Here is a 21,219-nt window from a genome sequence, read left to right on the forward strand (position 1 = left end):
ATGCCTCCTATTTTACATTGTTTTGAAAGCCAGTCATTATATTAAAAAGAAATATAGTGCCTGTGTCAAAGGAAAAAACAGCAAATTTTGAAATGATAATCAGACTCAATCTAAACCAATGACAAAAATTCCCTAAGGTTTTGGAGGTACCCACAGCTTTTGTGATAGCTTAAGAGGTTCCTGCCTGCTTCCTCACGTCTGTAACAACTTACTTTTCTTAAATATGAGCATTTGTGATAGATATATTTCTCAATTTTGTGCTTTGCTTTTATTCCAAATTTTAAGACAGTATTGTTTCTGAAGCAGTTGTACATTCAGCCAACCATTTCTTTCTTTAAATTCATGATTGTCAGTTGGCCTAAAAAATTGAGTGTGATTAGAACTCTTTGACAATAAGCACTAAGTAAATAAGTTCTTATTTCAAATTATGAGTATGAGGTAGTGCTTGGAAAACACAACAGGTTTGTGACATTTGACAGTCTCACTATGGAACTCTGGTCTTAGACACAGTAGAAAAGAGTTCTGTGTGATTAACCAGATGATGAGCTAATGAAACCATGTATATTACATTTCATTTAAAGAAAAATTTCATTTTCTTCTGTTATAACTAACTCTGATAATAACAATGGTACTGACCACCAACTTATATAAATTCAGAACTCAAAACAATGAAAGTCTTTGCTTGGAAACTTCAAAAGGGTCTTCTTGGGACATTTAGATTTCTTGTGTTTTCTTTTTGGTTTTTTTTTTCCATTAAAGTGATGTATTCTTCTCAAAAATAAACCTACAGACTTTATGAAGGCAATCTTTCCTTCATAATCACCAGCAGAATATACTATGCTGTTGTATTTCTAGCATGAACACTAGAGGTTGCTTGGTGCCTTTGTTTACTATTGCTTTAGAAATCGACATACTGCTGGCCATGAAAGTGTTACGAGAAAAGAGGGACTCCCCTGAAACTGCTATTGAACATTTCAGAGGCAGACCGTCAGCCCGCCTTAAATAGAGACACCCGTTAAATTCACGTTTCTGTAGAATCGGGATCACATTCTCACTCTCCCGCGGCCTTCTATTTTCATCATCCAAGCCCCAGAATAATGAGGCTATGTGTGCTTTGTTTTTCAGTGAGCCCAACCAATCTGTCTCAATTTAACCTTCCTGGGCCCAGCATGATGCGCTCAAATAGCATCCCAGCCCAAGACTCTTCCTTCGATCTCTACGATGACTCCCAGCTTTGTGGGAGTGCCACATCTCTGGAAGAAAGGCCACGTGCCATCAGTCATTCAGGCTCATTCCGAGACAGCATGGAAGAAGGTAGGTGTAGGGGGAAATAAAGATGGAGTTACTTTATTTAACTCAGAGATGAAAACTGTCACATCAGTCACCATCAAAGGATTCCTGAAAAATAAATAAATGAGTAAGTATAACTCTCTATTTAGGGAGCCCTGAAGCTTGAAGAAGTTTTAGTCTGCATTACCTCCTGTTTCTTTATGCATTTGGAAATATGCCAGAAATTGTTTAGATTTATACTTGGCTTTGGAACTGTTCAGAACAAATCCAGTGTTCTCATACAGAAATCCTCATTATTTTGGAGACTATTTGCCCAGGTGTGTCAAATATCAGAGCCAACATTTTGTTTGACTTCTCAGTTAAAGAATCATAAAGATACATACACCAGAAAAATTATCGTATGAAACTACCACACGTCGCCAACTTGTATTCTCAGAAACTCCCTCTGGTGTTGGTTTCTGTTATCATATCATATTAGAATTCATGTCATGTCTACTTTTTGCCTTATAAGTTTTATTTCCTTATCCAAAGCAATAAGTCTCTATGTGAATACTTTATTATAGTTCTATTTGAAAAACTCAGGAGGCTTAATTGATGTTCAAATGTATGTAATTTTTTTAAAACTAACCACCACAGGTGTGAAATTTGATAATATTTGAAAGATTTTCCTCTTTGATTTAATGAATGATTTTTTAAAGTATCCATAAAGGAAAATTGTGGCACATGTATTATAAAACACATCAGCTAAGAATAAAATAAAGGTAAACATTAAAGTTTAAATTGATCAGAATAAAATCAGACATTTGTATCTTTGGGGTAAATACTTGGTAGTGCAATTGCTTGGTATTTGCAAGGATGTGGATGGAACTAAAGGGTATTATGCTAATGAAATAAGTTAATCCGAGAAAGACAATTATCATATGATCTCACTCATACATGGAATTTAAGAAACAAAACAGAGGAGCATAGAGGAAGGAAGGGAAAAATAAAACAAGATGAAATCAGAGAGGAAGACAAATCATAAGACACTCTTAATCATAGGAAACAAACCGAGGGTTGCTGGAGGGGAGGAAGGTGGAGAGATGGGGTAACTGGGTGATGGGCATTAAGGAAGACAGGTGATGTGATGAGCACTGGATATTATATAAGACTGATGAAAAAAAAAAAAAGACTGATAAATCACTGAACTCTACCTCTGAAACCAATAATACACTATATGTTAATTAACTGGATTTAAATTAAATAAAATTAATTTTTTAAAAAAAGAATAAGATCAGACATGAAATCACCAACTATCATAGTCTTTAATAAATATGTATAAAAAAAAGGACTCCAGATCTTGAAACACACCAAGTTTTAAGCTTCTGGTCATCCATTTATTTGTGGTATGAACTTGGGCAACTTCATCAGTCTGTGCTAATTCCTGTATCTGAATTTCACAGGTTTGTCACGAGAATGAAATTAGGGAGTAGTTCTCTGTTCCTTTCTCTTTCTCCTTCCTACTTTCTTAAAGGCTCTTCTGACTAAAAGTTTAGATAGCTATGAAAATTGATTCCATGTTTTCAGGCCACTACTGTACGTTTCATCTGCTGGCATGAAATCAGTTGACCATCATTGCCACTACCTTTTGGGACATTAACCGAACAACTCAGTTCATTGTGACAGATAGTGGATTAATTACATCCCAAGAGTCTGCTGATTGTGGCAGAGTAGATAGACAAAATTGAACTAATTGGAAATGTAAAGTCGTTGCTTTTTTGAGATGGTTCTATCACTCTTCACAGACCGGCATCTTAGAATACTGTAAAAATAAATTGCTAAGCATACTGATGGCTCTTCCAGAGTGCCTCATTTGCAGATGGAATGCTCTTCATATGCTTGGGAAAGTCTGGCCTTCTGTGTAGGACGTTTAAATAATCTCAATTGCTGAACACCAGCTTGAGTGGGCAAGATGGCTTTTTGATGCCCATGCATTGAACACTGAACTATTACAATTGTTACGTTGTGGTCTACAACCAAGAGATTATTGAACTAGCAAGATGGAAGGGGCTTTATTGATGCCCTCCCTGCTCAATGCTCACAGTGAAGATAAAGAAACGCCCACACACTACAAGCCTATAGACTTGTAAATAGTTATGTAGCAGCAACAGACCAGAAATGGGATCTACCTCTTCATTGTCCACCTGCTTTCGGTATACCAGGCTGAAAACCTTCGTGCATGCTGGTGCATACGTAGTGCATACTGTTATTAGAGGTTGAAAAAATGTGGGATTTTGTTAGTTTGTTTTGTGTTCTTTAGATGACTAACATTTTGCCCATCTCACGGAGTGGTGGTAGTTGCTTGAGCTAGAAATCTGGGAGCTGTCCTTCATTCCTCTTTTGACCCACATTTTTATATTAATTCCATTTTAAAGAGGTTCTTCCTGGTGTCCCTCAAATTCATCCCTTTCTTTTGAGCCATACTGCCGCAATCCTACACAGCTTTCCCAATCTTCTCCAGCCCAGCTTGTGAGCATCTCCCACGTACTCTTGTAGCACCCCTTGCATTCCTCTAGAGAGTATTTTTATTACTCTCTTGTAATTATCTTCTTAGTTGTATGCCTTTCTACTTTTTTTTGAGCTCCTAGGGTTGTGTCTTCATTTTTATAGTCCCCGAATCTAGGAGAGGCCTGTCACATTGGGTGGGCCCAACTATGTTTGTTGATAGATGAATATGCAGAAATAATTTTACATTACCCCACAGTGAAAAGAGGAAGGCTTTTCTACAAATATAATTAAGCACAATTTTACCACCCTTTGGGCTTAACATGTTAGATGTGTCAAAATATAAAACAGTCTACCAATTGTTTAAGATGGTATTTTGGTATACCTTGATAAAAGGCAGTATGCAATTTCCATTCTTAATTTCAGCGAGATACTACCTTGAAATAAGCATTTTTTCTATGACTAGAAGTACAAAAGAAACAATATTTTTTTGCATAATCAACTCATCACAGATAGTGTTGAAATAGTTCAATAAAATGCTTATTTCCCTGAAAGTATATGGAGAAAAACAGTGAAAATGGATCTTTGTTGTATAAAAGTGAAATTAAATAAATAAAACACATAAAACTTTTTTTTTAAGTTTAGAAGTTTATGGCAACTTTAGATTTCCATGATTTTCTGATAATTTATTCTGTAGAAGTTTACTATAGCTTTAGATAAGCCCACAGCACTCTCGAAGGGCTTGTGTTTGTCAAATCCTCTCTCTAAAATGATGAAGGAGGTATTTTCGGGGGCAGGTATGGCACCTACGCATGTCTCAACATTTGACCTCAAAAAAATAACAGCAGAATTGTCCCCCAATTCTTATATCCAGCTGTTATTTTAATTCCCTGCTTCCCTATTCTCCGCTCTCCAGCAAAGACCCGCCGTTTCTGAGCAGACTTCATTATTTCACCTCTTGTTCTTTTTTGTTTTTTCCAGTTCACGGCTCTTCATTATCACTGGTCTCCAGCACTTCTTCTCTTTACTCAACAGTAAGTATCTGCTGTGAAGAGAAAGCTTCTGCCTTTGCCAAGCACACAGATGATTCAATAGATTGATATTGACACAGAAGTTGCACAGTGAGATAAGGGCATGCACTGAGCTACCCATACCCCATCAGCTGGCAGGTGCTGCGTGGCCAGCCCCTCTGTGGCCCACGTAGAGGTGCCTTCACTTGACTTTTGTACTAATGAAAATCAGTGAGTGCCTGAAAAACTGAATTTTGTAAAGCCTATTGTGTTATGACTGGGAATCCCTGAACCCATGTACTGGGCTGTACCATAAATTTATGATGTTGACTAGTTTTCCTCTTTCGGATCTCTGAGCCATGACTGATAATTGTTCTATGGTATTTTCTCCATTTTATTATTTTAAATTTTCAAGTTCAGTTTTTGAGAAGATTGTGCCAAAGGGTAAGGGCCTAAAATTTTTTAAAAACATGTCTTCTGAAATATTTTTTAAAAATGTATCTTCTAAAAGATTTTTTTAAAAACATATTTTCTGAAATAGTGTGTTTTTTTAAACTAATTTGTAAAAGAGAAAAATGGCAGGGTTCAACTTATTTTCCCTATGTGTAAAAACAAAAAAGATCTATAGGAATTTGTATTTAATAAGAGAATTCCTTCATGCCTAGATAAGAGTGAGGTCTATTTAGCTTACTGAATTTCACTGGGACTTGAGCACTGTGAATAATCCTTAGTCCAGTACCGAAAGGTTCATAAAAAATTCAGTCTTGGCTGTCACTGAGCACTAAAGCATGATGGGCAATACTAATTGTTTTACTCATTTCATTAGGTTTAAATGTTAGGGTCCTCCTTTTATAAGCTCATCTTGCATAGTTACTGCTTTGGATAGTAATCAAGATCAGACTACTATTGGGAAAGAGTATTTTTCTCATCATTTCTCCTTTTTTTTTTTTAAAGATTTTATTTATTTATTTGACAGAGAGAGAGATAGCCAGCGAGAGAGGGAACACAAGCAGGGAGTGGGAGAGGAAGAAGCAGGCTCCCAGCGGAGGAGCCTGATGCAGGGCTCGATCCCAGAACGCCAGGATCACGCCCTGAGCACGCTTAATGGCTGAGCCACCCAGGCGCCCCATCATTTCTCCTTTTAATGATTAACTGTGTCATTTACACTCTGTAAAAGAAGAAATCACTATTATTATTTAAATTTACTACTTTTGGCAAGTGGATAAGAAGTGAGAAAGGTGAAATGTTTTCGGAAAGAACACATAAAAGAAATGTGTTAACACTTAGTGTCCCTCCCCATTGGCCCATTGCCTCTGCTTGTTGGGGGATATGCTCTGACTTAAACCATTATGGTTGAAGTCTCTGTGTAGCATCAAAAGATGCAGCATGAGGGGCACCTGGGTGGCTCAAATGGGTAAGCATCTGCCTTTGGCTTAGGTCATGATCTCAGGGTCTTGGGATCCAGCTTCGTGTCGGGCTCCCTGCTGAGTGGGAAATCTGCTTATCTCTCTGCCTCTCCCCTTAGTTCATGCTCTCTCTCTCTCAAATGAATAAATAAAATTTAAAAAAAAGATGCAGCATGATTAAAATATTTTAAATATATGCAAAAGCAGTATTTGGATAAAACTGCCTTCATTCAGCCTGAGAAAGACCAGGAAGAAAAGGAAAATGGGTTAAGGGAAAACAAATGGCCAATTAATATGTAACCAGAGTCCAATAGAACTTTATGTGATAATAAAAATGTTCTATGGCTGCACTGTCTAATACAGTAACCTCTGGCCACATGTGGCTATTGAGTATTTGTAGTATGTCTGGTATGACAGAGAAACTAAATTTTTAAGTTTCATTAATTTAAATTTAAATAGGCACGTGTGCCTAGTAGCTACTATATTGGATATTGCAGGTTTATAGGGAACAGAAGGGGTACATTTAAAAAATTGTAGATAGGCTTAGTCAGTTAAGCCCGACTCTTGATTTCCGCTCAGGTTATGATCTCAGGGTTGTGAGATTGAACCCCACATTGGGCTCCATGGTGGACACGGAGCCTGCTTAAGATTCTCTCTCCCCCTCTCCTTCAGCCCCTCCCCCCTCCAAATAAATTAATGAATTAATTAAGTAAGTAAGTAAGTAAATGTAAATAAATAAGAGCAGATGTCAATAAGAAAGCATAAAGGAGGGGCGCCTGGGTGGCTCAGTCGTTAAGCGTCTGCCTTCGGCACAGGGCGTGATCCCAGAGTCCTGGGATCGAGCCCCACATCAGGCTCCTCCGATGGGCGCCTGCTTCTTCCTCTCTCACTCTCCCTGCTTGTGTCCCCTCTCTTGCTGGCTGTCTCTCTCTCTCTGTTAAATACATTTAAAAAATAAAAGAAAAAATAAAAGAAATGAAAAAGAAAGCATAAATGAGTCTTGTAGTAGCAGTATGATATAAAATGGGAATAGAGATTAAAATAAAGTGACTATATACACATACATATGTGCCAAAATTTAGAAATGAAATATACCCTTGTGTTATGTGTGAAAAGAATGGATTAGGTGATTGAGCCACGTGAGAAGGTGATATTATTAGGATATTAGGGAATTCAAATAGTTGTACAGAAAATGATGGAAATTATGTTCTTGAATTAATAAATAACCTAGAGTTAAACAATTCAAAGAAATGCATATTTGGAGGATTGATAAAGAGAAAAATCAGAGATGATGAGGAGTCATTCTGACTTCTGTCCCCTATTATCATGCCCTGAGATTCAACTGGCAATGAGAAAATGTCTGTGAAAGTGCTTTTCAAACCATGAAGTAAAAAGGCAATTTATCATTATTTTTCATGCTTTCTTAAGGACTGTGGATCAAGATTCAGTTGATTTGCATTCTTGCCTAACTCTATCAGCAGCTATTGTGTGACATCAGGCTAATTGCTAAGTTTCTTTGGACTATGCCTGTAAAATAAAATTGGAAGACAACAGCCAGATCTATCCCATCTGTCCCATGGGTTTTGTGTAATTATTAGAGAAGAACAGGAATGTTGTATACCATAAATCACAAAAATTATGGTGTACTACCTGGTTCTGGGAGCACTGTTTATATCAGAGTCTATGTGAATTGCATCTTTTGAAGTTATGCAGTATACAGCTAACACAGCTGTGCATGTGTTCCTTCATAAAATAATTTAAGTAACTATGGGGAGAAAAAGTTCTTCTTCTTCTCCTCCTCCTCCTCCCCTTCTTCTTCTTCTTCTTCTCCTTCTCCTTCTTTTTCTTCTTTTTAAGAAGAATATCAGGCTTGGGATGCCTGGGTGGTTCAGTAGGTTAAGCATATGCCTTTGACTCAGATCATGATCCCAGAGTCTTGGGATCCAGTCCCACAACGGCTCCTTGCTCAGCGGAGAACCTACTTCTCCCTCTGCCTGCCAGTCCCCCTGCTTATTCTCTCTCTCTTTGATAAATAATTAAATAAATAAATAAATAAAATCTTTAAAAAAACCCAAAAACATTCTGAATTTTTAAAAAGGAAGAATATTAGGCTCTATCTACTCTTATTAGGCAAAATACTGTTCTTATGAACCAGGAGTATAAACCTTGTTTACTCTAACATTATCATATATACAACTTACAGAATTATATATTTTTTAATGATTTTTTATTATATTAGTCACCATACAGTATATCCCTGGATTCTGGTGTAAAGTTCGATGCTTCATTAGTTGCGTATAACACTCAGTGCACCATGCAATATGTGCCCCCCTTACTACCCATCACCAGTCTATCCCAATCCCTCACTCCCCTCCCCTCTGAGGCCCTCAGTTTGTTTCTCATAGTCCATAGTCTCTCATGTTCCATTCCCCCCTCCGACTAACTCCCCTCTTTATCCCTTTCTTCCCCCACCGATCATCCTAGTTCTTATGTTCCATAGATGAGAGAAATCATATGATAATTGTCTTTCTCTGCTTGACTTATTTCACTTAGCATTATCTCCTCCAGTGCCGTCCATGTTGCAGCAAATGTTGAGAATTCGTTCTTTCTGATAGCTGAGTAATATTCCATTGTATATATGGACCACAGCTTCTTAATCCAGTCATCTGTTGAAGGGCATCTCGGCTCCTTCCACGATTTAGCTATTGTGGACAATGCTGCTATGAACATTGGGGTGCATATGGCCCTTCTCTTCACTACGTCTGTATCTTTGGGGTAAACACCCAGTAGTGCAATGGCTGGATCATAGGGTAGCTCAATCTTTAACTTTTTAGAATTATATATTTTTATGTATTTTGCTGTATGTATTTCACTTAAAGATATTAAAACAAACTAGTAAAGATGGCTTGTTGCAAAGAACATTTACGTATAAAATCACCATCTAACAAATCTCATTGGAAGGATTCTTCCCCTATAGATCTTTTAAATTTTAAATCAGTGAATTTTTCAAAAGTGTATTGTTGTAAAGTTGACTATATCACCTTATAGAATTTCTGAGTAGAAAGATTCCAGGAATTTGTATATTGGTTGGAAATCACAGGCCAAATTTCACCTGCCAAGTTGTTACCCTTGGCAAACTTAGAGTTTGTATGCTTGTGTTTAAATCCAAGCCAACACTGTGAAATCTGGAGCTTTTATCTAAAAACGCATATTGCTTAATTCTTTTTAATGTAATTGGAGTATCTAGCAACAGTGAGATTAAATTCCTCCAGGTTTACCGTCCCTTGGCATCAACCCCTTTAGATGTTGGCATGTGTTCTCAGGCTGGTTCCAGCCTCCATCACCTCTTCTTCTCTTCCTCAGTTTGGGTTCTTAGTTATTATAGTGCTGTTGCTTTTCTCATAGGAAAGACCTACCCCTTATTACCCATATCACTATGAAAAGTGAAGAAAATAAATAATAGCTAAGGAAGGCTGTGTCATTTTTCTTTTTAATTCTAGTGCCTTCTTTTAAATTCTTTATATTCCTGGCCCTTTGATCGTTGCAATAAATAGGTTCTTTCTGACTGATTGTATATTAAAAACTTTATTGAATCTGTTTTGTACTTGGAATCTAATTTATATTGATTTAATAAGAGCAGGGGCCATGTTTGATTCATTAGCATATTTCCTAACACACAGCTACTACTAAAGGAAATTTTTTTTTCAGTAAGTGTAAATGGGCAAATGAATGGCCAATTAATGGTTTATGGAATAAAAAAACATTGGTTAGGTTTTTATTTAGGCAAAATGTTTTTGCCTAAAACCGTCCTTCTACCGTCCTTCAGGACATTGGGCTTGGTTCAAAACCAGCATTTAGGGGCGCCTGGGTGGTGCAGTCGTTGGGCGTTGGCTTCAGCTCAGGGCGTGATCCCAGCGTTCTGGGATCGAGCCCCACATCAGGCTTCTCTGCTGGGAGCCTGCTTCTTCCTCTCCCACTCCCCCTGCTTGTGTTCCCTCTCTCGCTGGCTGTCTCTCTCTGTCAAACAAATAAATAAAATCTTTAAAAAAAAAGAAAAAACCCATCATTTAAAAATGGCAAGTAGGGGCGCCTGGGTGGCTCAGTCGTTGAGCGTCTGCCTACGGCTCAAGGCGTGATCCCGGAGTCCTGGGATCGAGCCCATCCGGCTCCTCTGCTGGGGAGCCTGCTTCTTCCTCTCCCACTCCCCCTGCCTGTGTTTCCTCTCTCACTGGCTGTCTCTCTCTCTGTCAAATAAATAAAATCTTAAAAAAATAAAATAAAATAAATAAAAATGGCAAGTAATCACATTCCCTCATTATTAATCCCAAGCCTAAATGGCTGAAAGAAATATATTATTAATATTCTGCCTCATTGCCTCAACCCGGTGATAATACCTTACCTAGTATTAATAGCCATGGGGTATGAAAGATTAAAGAAAAAAGTTCTGAAAAAACGGCGATGAGAAAAGTCATTATATACAATACCTATAGAATTAATATGTAATGGTTATGATTATGAGTAGTATATATAACTTATTTAAGGCTTTTTTAATGAGAAAATATGATGGATATCTTTTTACTTTTTTGCTAAATAGAATACATTGCTTCTTTTTAAGCATACAAATTATTTACTATCAGCTTCATATAATCCTAGCAAGCCTTGAAGCAAGACTTGGGTAGAATATAGTGGCAATAAACATGCAAAGTTCTAAGGAAAACAAATAGTCATAGTTATTGTATACATAATTGTACCGTATGTCTTAAGGCAAACAACTTCCAGCTTCCTTTTGCTTTAAGATGAAATTTCCATCTTAAAATTAGTTCACTACTTCCGATTCAAAAACAAACTGTATCTGAAACCTTAAAATTATAAGCATTAAAAAATAAAATCTTCTCTTAAAAAATAAAGTTGAGATGTAAAATATTCAAGTTTTATATTAGCATTTATATTTAAAACAGTTTTTTTATAAAGGCTATTAGGATTCTACTTTTCAACCACTCTATTATTTAAACACTATATTACTAACTATACATTATTTTTAAGAGTAGAGAAAATACAGGAAAGAGAACACTCAAGAAATGCTTATGCATAAAAAATATCTTTGTGTTTATTTTACTTGGCTTATTTTACGTTTTCTGGAGGAAAAAAAGGGATAAAAAGTAGTTCAGGAACTTCTGCATCAGTTAATCAGGAAATATCCCCAAAGGGAAAAAAGGAAATAAGAGACTTTTTTTCACTTTGAAATGGCTCAAGGCAACGGGCAGATTTGTGCTGTTCAGTGGTATTACTCATTCTCTAACTTTTTCCAGGATAAGGGAGCTTCCCAGATGTAATGGTGTACATAACTCATTGTTTGGCATTTTGCAGCCCAGCACAAAGAAGAGAAACAGAGCTAGGAATTTTCTGCAACTGAGTCCAAACAGCCTGCAAGTTCCTCCAGCTGTCCTCATTTCCATAATGTCTATGACCCAAGATGTTTGTCAGTCACTTTTATCACCCCCTGGACATGGCATTTTACTGTTTTGCTGACTTGAGGCTCCGTAAACTTAATGAATGATCATTAGGGACAGTAAAAGTAGATAGAAACTAATAAACTGATTTTCTGTGGTTATCAGTAGAGGTCAATATGTTCCCTCCAGCTTTATTTGGCATTTTTTATGATCTGTAAATCACAGGATAAAATTCTGACTCCTAAGTCTTGGCTGAAGATCTCTATAATATCATGGAGCACATTTTCTATAACATGTATGAAAAAAATCTAATGTTTCCTTTTTTCCTACACCAATCCTTTTTAGAGTATAATTTTATAACTACTTTTGTTTTTGCTGCTTATGGTCTGAATCTTAGAGTAACATCGTCTTTTAATTCCAACTTTGCTTTTAAGGCATATTATATAACCATGAATCAAATAACCTACATTGTCAATGTATCATTTACATATAAGGAAGTATTCATTTGCAATCTTAAAGTTATAATAATATAATATCATAATTATAATATAAAATACAATGTAAATATCAATAGCTTATAATAATATTATAAAATAACATGTATTTTACTATAATAATATGTATTTTACTAGTCTTATGGATCATCTAATTTAAAAATACAGTGTAATTATACAATGGAGTTATTCATTTATACTTGTGGAGCAAAATGACATTAGTTATTTATAGATTATTTTTTTGCCTTTTGTCTTTTACAGGCTGAAGAAAAAGCTCATTCAGAGGTAAAATTCGTAGCATTTTCATATTTGACTGTTCACATTTGTGATGAATGTTTCTACCACTAGAGGGCTCTGTGATGCAGTAGCATAGCTCTCAGCGCTGCTGATGGAAGTGATCCTCTAGCTGATCAAATGGTCTTGGGTATTTCCTCATAAAGAAAATGAAAGGAAGTTTTTGAAAGCAAGCTGTCATCTCACATTCTAGAAAGTTTTAGATCAACAACTAACAAATTGCCTGTAGTAGTAAGCACTCATTAAATCTGATAAATGAATGAATGTGTGGTCTTTCACATTTATTGTAGTCTCTTTCCCCCAATGCCTGTGAGACTAACTGCATAGGATTAATGAAACTGTTGAGTCTTAGGCACCAGACCTCCACAACAGAAGCTACCAGCATTCCAGCCCATCTTCTCATGCCAGGACTTTGCTGCTCTAATCACCACTTTATGTCTAGTGTGGTATATTGTTCTAATCACACATATTTCACAAATACACACTTTGTCGCAATCAGGTACAAATCAGACTGCAACCTGGAGAGAATATTCTTTTTACTTCCCTTTGTAAAAGAATTGTCCTATCCAAGGAGAGCAGAACTTTAATTAGGCCTTTATTCAAGGTGTGGTGATGACTATTTGATTGGTTTACACTGAGGCAATCAGACCACAGAGAAAATCAATGTCTTGGCAGTAGTCTTTGCAAAGGAACTCCTTGCCCAACTTTGCTTTTAAAGTAAAATTTGTGCTATGTTTAAAAATACCAAAATAGTATTGATTATAGCAATTTGATCTTTATAATTGTTAGATCGAAAAGTGAATGTATTTTTTAAAAAAACCTAGACTATTTTATTTACATTACGGGGAGCAGATAACATTTCTAATTCGGTGATAATATGGCTACTGAAGTACACAAATGTTGCCTATTTGCCTAATTAGTACTTATGTGACTCCCTTTTGTATCATTCCTCCCCCTAATGGGTCGTGGTTTTTAAAAAATAATTTACATTATTTTAAGGTTTCCTAGATTACATTGTAAAGGATCGTGTAATAGAGACTATTAATTTTGAGAAAAGCTCTTTGAATTTGTATTGGTTTAAGATAAAATAGATGGTCTGTTTTCTGGAACCATCTGTGGTCATCATTTAAATGCACATCAAGTCCTATTTGGGGTTAGTGTATCTCTTTTTTAAAAAATGAGTGAAATAGAATCACATTTGCTAAAACTATATAAATGTCTCCACTGTCTCTGCTTCCAGCTTAAAGCTTACAACTTTTTCTGAGTTTCTTAATGTTGACTACCATTTCTTTTCCACAAAAGAGGGGGAAAAAGACAGTTAATGAACTGTGTCAAGAATGCTCTTTCAAACTGAGACAGTATTCCAAAAGTCCAACTACAACAATAGAAGACTTCTTTCTGGAGAAATGAGAAGAATTAGAGTAGAATGTTTGACATCTAAGTAACTAAGATCCCTTGAGACCAGAAGTCTACTTGTAGACTTAGTCTCAGATGGTTCTAGATGTTTTACTCTTATTAATCAGTGTTTATGTGTCTTAACAACATGAGACATGCAGATTAAACTGCAGAAAGTGCTTATATTAACAACTTAAATGTGATATGACATGTTCTCTTTTTCTGGTTCAATTTTATTACAGTGTGATCTTAGCTAAAGAGGAAGACATCTAGTACATTTATTTTGTTCGCTCATCTAATTATTTGTACAGTATTACTGATTTTCCCCCTTACTTTTAAATTGTAGATAATCTGCAAAGCATTTCTACTCTTAACTAATAGTAACTCAATAAATAAAAGGCCTTATAATAAAGATTGGGAAGGGAAGTTTGGGAAGGGAGTGTTTGCCATTGAAACTGCAGCTAAGAAAATTATTTTCAAATACGGACTCAAGATATGTGGAATCGGGGCCAACTTTCAGTGACTACAGGACATTCTACAGTTCTGAGAAGTTGCCAAACTACGGAAAATTAAAATAAGCACACTCCAAAAAAACTGGGTATTTTTTGCTAAAACTCCATGCTAAACGCCATGCTAGAACATTCAGTACTTTTTGCTAAAAGAAGACCGAGGAAAAATATCTACATGTATATTTAATTTTTAAAGAGAAAAGATTTTACTGCCTGAGTGTTATTATCACAAATTCCCTGAGCTAGAAGAATCAATAGGGAAAGTAAACTGATTCCTGAGTCAGGCAGACAGGCAATTGAGCAAGCAAGCACCCTTTAATTTGCAAATTTGAGTCCTAACCTTGAACATAGTCGCTTACCTCTCCTTACACGTGGCATTTGACAGTTACTATATAGCTAGTGTTCACATTTCTTTGATTTTTCAGGAATTGGTGCTGATACACTAATTAAGGGGTTGCATGAGCGAGATATATATTTGCTTTCTTGGATTGAATTCTTAGTTTTAAGTAAAAATCTAGTGTATTGAATTGACTTTTTTAAATTACACTCAGCAAATCCACAAACTGCGACGAGAGTTGGTTGCGTCACAAGAAAAAGTTGCGACCCTCACATCTCAACTTTCTGCAAATGTAAGTCACTTTTGATTATTTTTTGATATATCAGAACAGATTGGTATGTAGTAAATGGGATAATTTTGGTGACAGATGTACAAACTCTAAATCAGAAAATAAAAGTCTTCAGTCACTCATATAAAGGTAATCTTTCCTGCATACCAAGTAATAAAATGTAAACCCTAATTGATGTGGTTAAAAGGGCTTTTTGTTTCTTCTAAGGTTGGAAACAGTAATGGTTTCAAGGGTTATTTCTTTTCTTATGGCTTATTTTTATTGCTCTCCATAGATTTTTTTTTCCAAGCCTCAATACGGTTGGGGGTTGATAGTGATTAACTTTGGAAGATAAAAAATTCTGTGCGCCCTGCCTTCTTCAGCACAATTTCCTGGGCAATTAGTTAAGCATCCAATTAATTCTAAAAAAAAATTAACTTAGGTCTAAATTTGGGTATCCAAGCTATATTGTAAACAGAGATAGTTCTCTTAAAAACCTTGGCAGCCTCTTCTCACACCAGTTTGACCAGCTGAGAGTGGCAAAAGCAATGCCAATGAAGACCATCAGTAATATTAACATTTATTGACTGTCTTTCAGCGTGCCAGGGAGTACCTCAGAATAGATGCAGAATACTGCAGGGGAACATATGGCATTGTTCCTGGTCCTAAGGAACGGTAGTGTTAGGGGCACCACTGAGGGGAAAGGATGCTTCCGCTGTTTTGCCATATGTCCTGCCACCTTCATCCAATGTTAGGTTGTTCAGTTGGATCGTGTAGCTCTGGGCCCCTCGTCTGCCTCACCAATCCCTGCTCTCCACGGAGGTTTTCTATGTCCTGGCCAAAGCAGGACATAGCAAGAGAGAGCAGGTGTAGACCCACAGGGTATGACTTGATTAAGAGAGATTTTAAGGATAAAAAATTATTGTGTAATGTAACTTCCACAGCATATAAGTAAGTCGTTTCACTCACCATGGATTCATTTTAGCACTGTATTTGAATGTATTTTATCTTTTCAACTTTGGGAGAATCAAATTAATTTGAAATTGCCTATATTTATCTTTGTAGATGTTGTTGGGGGATTGTTAAAAATAATAGCAGGTTTTAGAAAAATTTTAGGCAATACTAGAAGAGAACAGAATTATTTTAGCTATATTTCATGTCTAAGAATAGATGTTAAAGAAATAGTTCAGAAGCAACTATAAATTTTATACTATAGTCTAGGTAAATAATAGTATAAAACACTGTCTAGGTCCCTAAATCTGTACCCAGAGGACATATGACAATGTAAATGCCAAAAACACACTAGGTTATATATATCTGCAATGAGGAGGGCTCAGTGACAGACCCTATGCATTGGATTATCAAGATATTTACAAATGTCTTTAATGATTAGTCAGGATTTTCTTTATTGTGTAAATGTCTCTTGCATGGACAGGTTTATAAATTCAGATATTAGGGTAATAAACACCTGCTATACATTATGGGATTTGGGCTTTTACACAGTATTTTTTAGACTATTACCATTTAAAAAGCATTACGTGCATATCATATTAAAAAGGAAAACTGAAACTAAAAAAAAAGTGCATAATAAAAAAAAATGTGTGTTTGTTTTTCTCTCAGACACCCTTCCTAAATATGGTTGTTGGTTTCTTTTTTGGGGGGGTTAGGGGAGTATAGTTGACACAAAATGTAACATTAGTTCCAGGTGTGCAGCTGAGTGATTTGACAAATTTATACATTATGTTATGGTCACCGCAAGAGTTGCTACCATCTGTTCCATTACATCACTATTACAGTATCATCGACTGTATTCCTTATGCTCTGTTTTTCATTCCTGTGACTTACTCTTCCATAACTGGAGGCCTGTGTCGCCCTCTGCCCTTTACCTATTTGCCCAACTCCCTATCCCCTTCCCCTCTGGCCCCCATCAATTTGTTTTCTGTATTTATAGTTCTGGTTCCACTTTTTGTTTGTTCATTTTTTCAGATTTCATTTATGAGTGGAATCTTATGTCATTTGTCTTTCTCTTTTCTCTTATTTTTATTTCACTTAGCATAATACCTCCAGGTCCATCTATGTTGTCTCAAAAGGCACAATCTCATCCTTCTTTATGGCTGTGTAATGCTTGATTATTGGTTCCTTGTATTTCCTTTCAATGTTGATCTTTTTTATACCCATGAATACAGATATACAAAACACGCTTGCAAAGGCTTGTATACACACACACACACTCACACGCACACACACATGCAGAGGAGTAACCAAATTTTAACATAAGGAAGCAGTCCTGAAATTTGACGCTGTGTCATTGTTTGGAAAGGGAGCAAAAAATTTTTTAAAGGTGTCAGCCATTGGCTACCTACCACTTCTGCTCCAATCATTTTATTGATTTTCACTGATGTGTTTTCATGACTTTGGCTCATATATTTTCAGCTGAGCTTTGATATGACCACCAGAGGGTAAAAATTGTTTTTTGTGGTGAATAAACTTACTCTTTTTATGCATAAATCACAGTTATACATAAAGTACATCAACAGGTATCCAGCATATCTATGGTATTAAAATGTCATGGAGGAAGGGGGCTATTAGGAAAAAAGCATTTGTAAGATCTTCTCAAGGAACAATAATGAAAAAAGGAATGAATACAGAATTAGAGAAAGTAGTGTCAAATAGATGATTTTGTTTAAAAAGTGCTGGTCTTAGAGAAAATGCCCAAATGTCTCCAGCTTCCCCTAGCCACATCTATGTTATCCTTAGTAGTGCTTTTTGCACTCAGGAGGGAGCTTTAATTATATCCTATTTTGCGTGCTTTTCTTTAAAATTCATAATGCATTTTATAAGTCTTCTGAAATTACCTAAGAGCCACACACAAAATTGTACATAGCAACTTTATCTTTTAAAACTTTGCAAACAGCCAAAATATCCCTTCATAGGTCATTGTATAAAACAAACCGTGATATCCCTCTCTCATGGATTAGTATTCAGCAGTCTTGTATATCTATGTCAATTTGTATTTTTAAACATATAATCTCCTTTATACATTTAGAAATTTGAATTACTCATAAGTTACCTATTAAGTGCAAATCATCTTGAACTTACTCTAACAATGGGTTTATAATGTCACTTTAGATCCCATAGAGCATATGAGACATCAAAGGATTTTTTAGCTAATATTTTATTTTTTCTTAGCTCTAAAAAATACTGCATTTAAGTTTCATTCAGAGAATATGTTCAGATATTGAAATTAACAAATTCAAACATTTGTTAATATATGTTGATGTGTGTAATATATACACATATTGTAAATTGAATGTACAGAAATTAAATTAATCATGAGACTGAATAAAATTATATCTGTACAGAACTCTTTAATATAAGTCAAAAGTCATTTTTAACCTTGTGATCCTTTTTGGAAGTAGAGATAAAACTTGTATTTTTTTAGTTCATTTAGACCAAAAGTAAACCTTTTACCTTTTGGTTAAATAAGATCACTACAATGAGCATTGCTGTATAGAAGTGAAGAAGTAAAAGAGCCATGACTTTTTTAAAAAAATATTTTATTTATTTATTTGAGAGAGAGAGAGAGACAGCACAAGCAGGGGAAGTGGCAGGCAGAGGGAGAGGGAGAAACAAGCTTCCCGACGAGCAGGGAACCCGATGTGGGGCTCAATTCCAGGACCGTGAGATCATGACCTGAGCTGAAGGCAGACGCTTAACTGACTGAGCCACCCAGGCACCCCGAGCCATGATTTTTATATGGATGAAGTACAATGGGTTTGGTTCTGTAGAAATTATCACTATTACTTTTTTTAATTTAATAATCATTTAAGTGTCTAGATATTCATTGTTTACTCAATATTTTAATCCTATCAGGACTAAAATGATTTTCCTTAATTTGGGTTTGTTTGTTTTTGTGTGTGTGTGTTTTGTTTTTTTTGTTTTTTTTTTGTTTTTTTGTAATAGATCTGTCAATTGATCTGTGTTTGGGCTGGCATAATTATATTTATATAGAGTCCACACAGTAATCCATGTTTTAATTTTTAAATTTGAGACTTATCTGCTTCCCTACTAAAATGTTTTTTTCCCACTTTGTTAAAAGGAGCAGTGGGAGGGGTGCCTGGGTGGGGCAGTCAGTGTCCGATTCCTGGTTTTGGCTCAGGTCATGATCCTCAGGGTCATGAGACCCAGCCCTGTGTTGGGCTCTGTGCTCAGTGCAGAGTCTGCTTGAGATTCTCTCTTTCCCTCTTCCTCTGCCCTTCCCCCAGCTTTCTCTTTCTCTCTCCTTCTGTAATAAATAAATAAATCTTTAAAAAAAAGAGAGAAAGAAAGAAACAGTGGTTAGTTAGAAAGGTGCCCAGCCAACTCAGTTCTCATTTGACTGGCAGAGTAAATCTCCACTCAGTAGAATGTGCCCTGAGTCATCCCATCCATTTGTGAAAGTCACTGATCAGAGCTACAGAAAGCCCTGGGTGGACTCTCTGTAAAGCACTTTCTACTAGGATGTCTTTAGAAAGGAGGGTATGTTGGTAGATACTGCTGTCCAACCTTCCCTGATCAGTACTCCACCCATGAGCAGGAAGAAAAGAGGAGCCCCCCAAGCAAGCATCTGCAAATGCATGGTCGTATCAGACAGTCAGCCAGGTGCCCTCTGGCCTCTCACCCCCACCTTCCTACAGCTGAGTCAGGTGGGGAGCACTTGTTTGTGTTCTAATATATTTTGTTCACGAATCTCAGCTCTTACATATTTAGAAATGGGTACTAAGACTAGTTATTATTTTCATTTTTCAAAGATACCACTGAATGAAAATGTCACAAAACAAAGGGTACTTTTTTTTTTTTTTTTTTTTTTTTTTTTTTGCCTTTCAGCACATAAGTCTTTTAGCCAAAAATCTCTGGAGTGTTATTTTGTTTAGGACTGTGTCCTATTTTTTTTGCTCTATTTAATATTTTTATGTATTCTGTCAGTTATTCTTACTTTTCTGCATCTCCTTTCCCAGAAAACAATTTTGCACATATTAACAATGACAAACACTGAAGGAACAATTTTATAATGTATAAAAGAAATGTGAAAGCTTATTTATGATTTCAGAATCATTTTCAGTTCATCTATTGATTTTCAAATGTAAAGTCACATATATATACATCTCCATATAAATCTATGGTTTTTTTTTTTTTTTGGTTGATGGACTGTCACTAAATTCTGGGTGAACGAATACAGTGTAGGCATTTTTCATAATCTTTCATGTTACTGTTTAGCAGCACAATAATTCTCTTTATGTGAAGATTCAGATTCTATTCAGATTATATTATAGGATTCTAAAACTAGAGACAATATGTACTAGAAATTCCTTCCCTTAACTATTATTCAGCTGTGTCTATTTTATTTCCTTGACAAACTTCACCTAACACAAGTCAGGAAGTATTCATTATCATACTGACACAATTTTATTTTGGCTTGAAAATTTTGCAGCTGCTAAGAGAAAAGTCAGAACCAAGTAAACCATGATCAGTAGTCGCCCTAAAAATCCACAATTATAAAAAAAGTCGTCATTTTATTGTTTTTCAGACAAGATCTATTGCCCTATACTCAATTGGTTTTACTTTCCATTTTCTTTCCGTTGAGATGACAAAGATCATCACTGGTAGGAATGGTTTCTGTTACTGGTTTCTTAGACTCCCTTTCCATTAATCCAATTGGTGAGAAATTTAACCTTGTATTACCTTCAAAGTAACAAAGTTAATCTGATAATCTAAGCCAAGGCCACAGAAATTTAAAGAAGTATTTCACTAACATACTTCCAACATATTTTTCATAGAGAACAATGTGACTCAGAACATTCTTTGGTAACCAGTTATACATTTTCTTATGAATAATGAATGAACAGCAATGTTCCAAAGATTGAGAACTGACATTCTCATAGTGAACATTTTGTATTAACTAATACTACAAAATACAGGCAGTATATTTATTCAGCATATTCACATTCCTACTTTCTTTGTCAAATTTTAACTCCTGTTTAACTGAGAAAATATACGTAGAAGGTAAAGTAAAATTTTCTTCCAAGTGTATACGTTCAAGTTTATATATCTGACAATTAAGCCTTACAGTTGTTTGGGAGAATTAAAATTGCAATATTGACTAGAATCTTACATTACTTTTAATAAATATTAACAGTGGTTTCCAGCCAGAATTTTCACTATTCTAAAAGAAAACGAGTAATTTTACTTTAGGATTTAGTAACCCATTGCATAGTCAATGCAGGATTATTGCTAAGAACCTAA

The 21,219-nt window shown here is 35.7% G+C and overlaps 1 protein-coding gene across 8 annotated transcripts in view; it reads left to right on the forward strand.

Annotated features, from left to right (window-relative positions):
* The window catches only part of NAV3 (neuron navigator 3), a 570,381-nt gene that overhangs the window by 489,797 nt on the left and 59,365 nt on the right, over positions 1 to 21,219 (forward strand). For all 8 annotated transcript variants that reach the window (XM_019803871.2, XM_002923310.4, XM_034644498.1 and 5 more), the window contains 4 exons: positions 1,126 to 1,314; positions 4,756 to 4,808; positions 12,396 to 12,419; positions 14,884 to 14,961. In XM_019803871.2, coding sequence (XP_019659430.1) covers positions 1,126 to 1,314; positions 4,756 to 4,808; positions 12,396 to 12,419; positions 14,884 to 14,961 — 344 coding nt within the window. The remainder of the gene's footprint in view (positions 1 to 1,125; positions 1,315 to 4,755; positions 4,809 to 12,395; positions 12,420 to 14,883; positions 14,962 to 21,219) is intronic.

The sequence above is a fragment of the Ailuropoda melanoleuca genome, chromosome 15 (assembly GCF_002007445.2).
Source record: "Ailuropoda melanoleuca isolate Jingjing chromosome 15, ASM200744v2, whole genome shotgun sequence".
NCBI classification, from domain to species: Eukaryota; Metazoa; Chordata; class Mammalia; order Carnivora; family Ursidae; genus Ailuropoda; species Ailuropoda melanoleuca.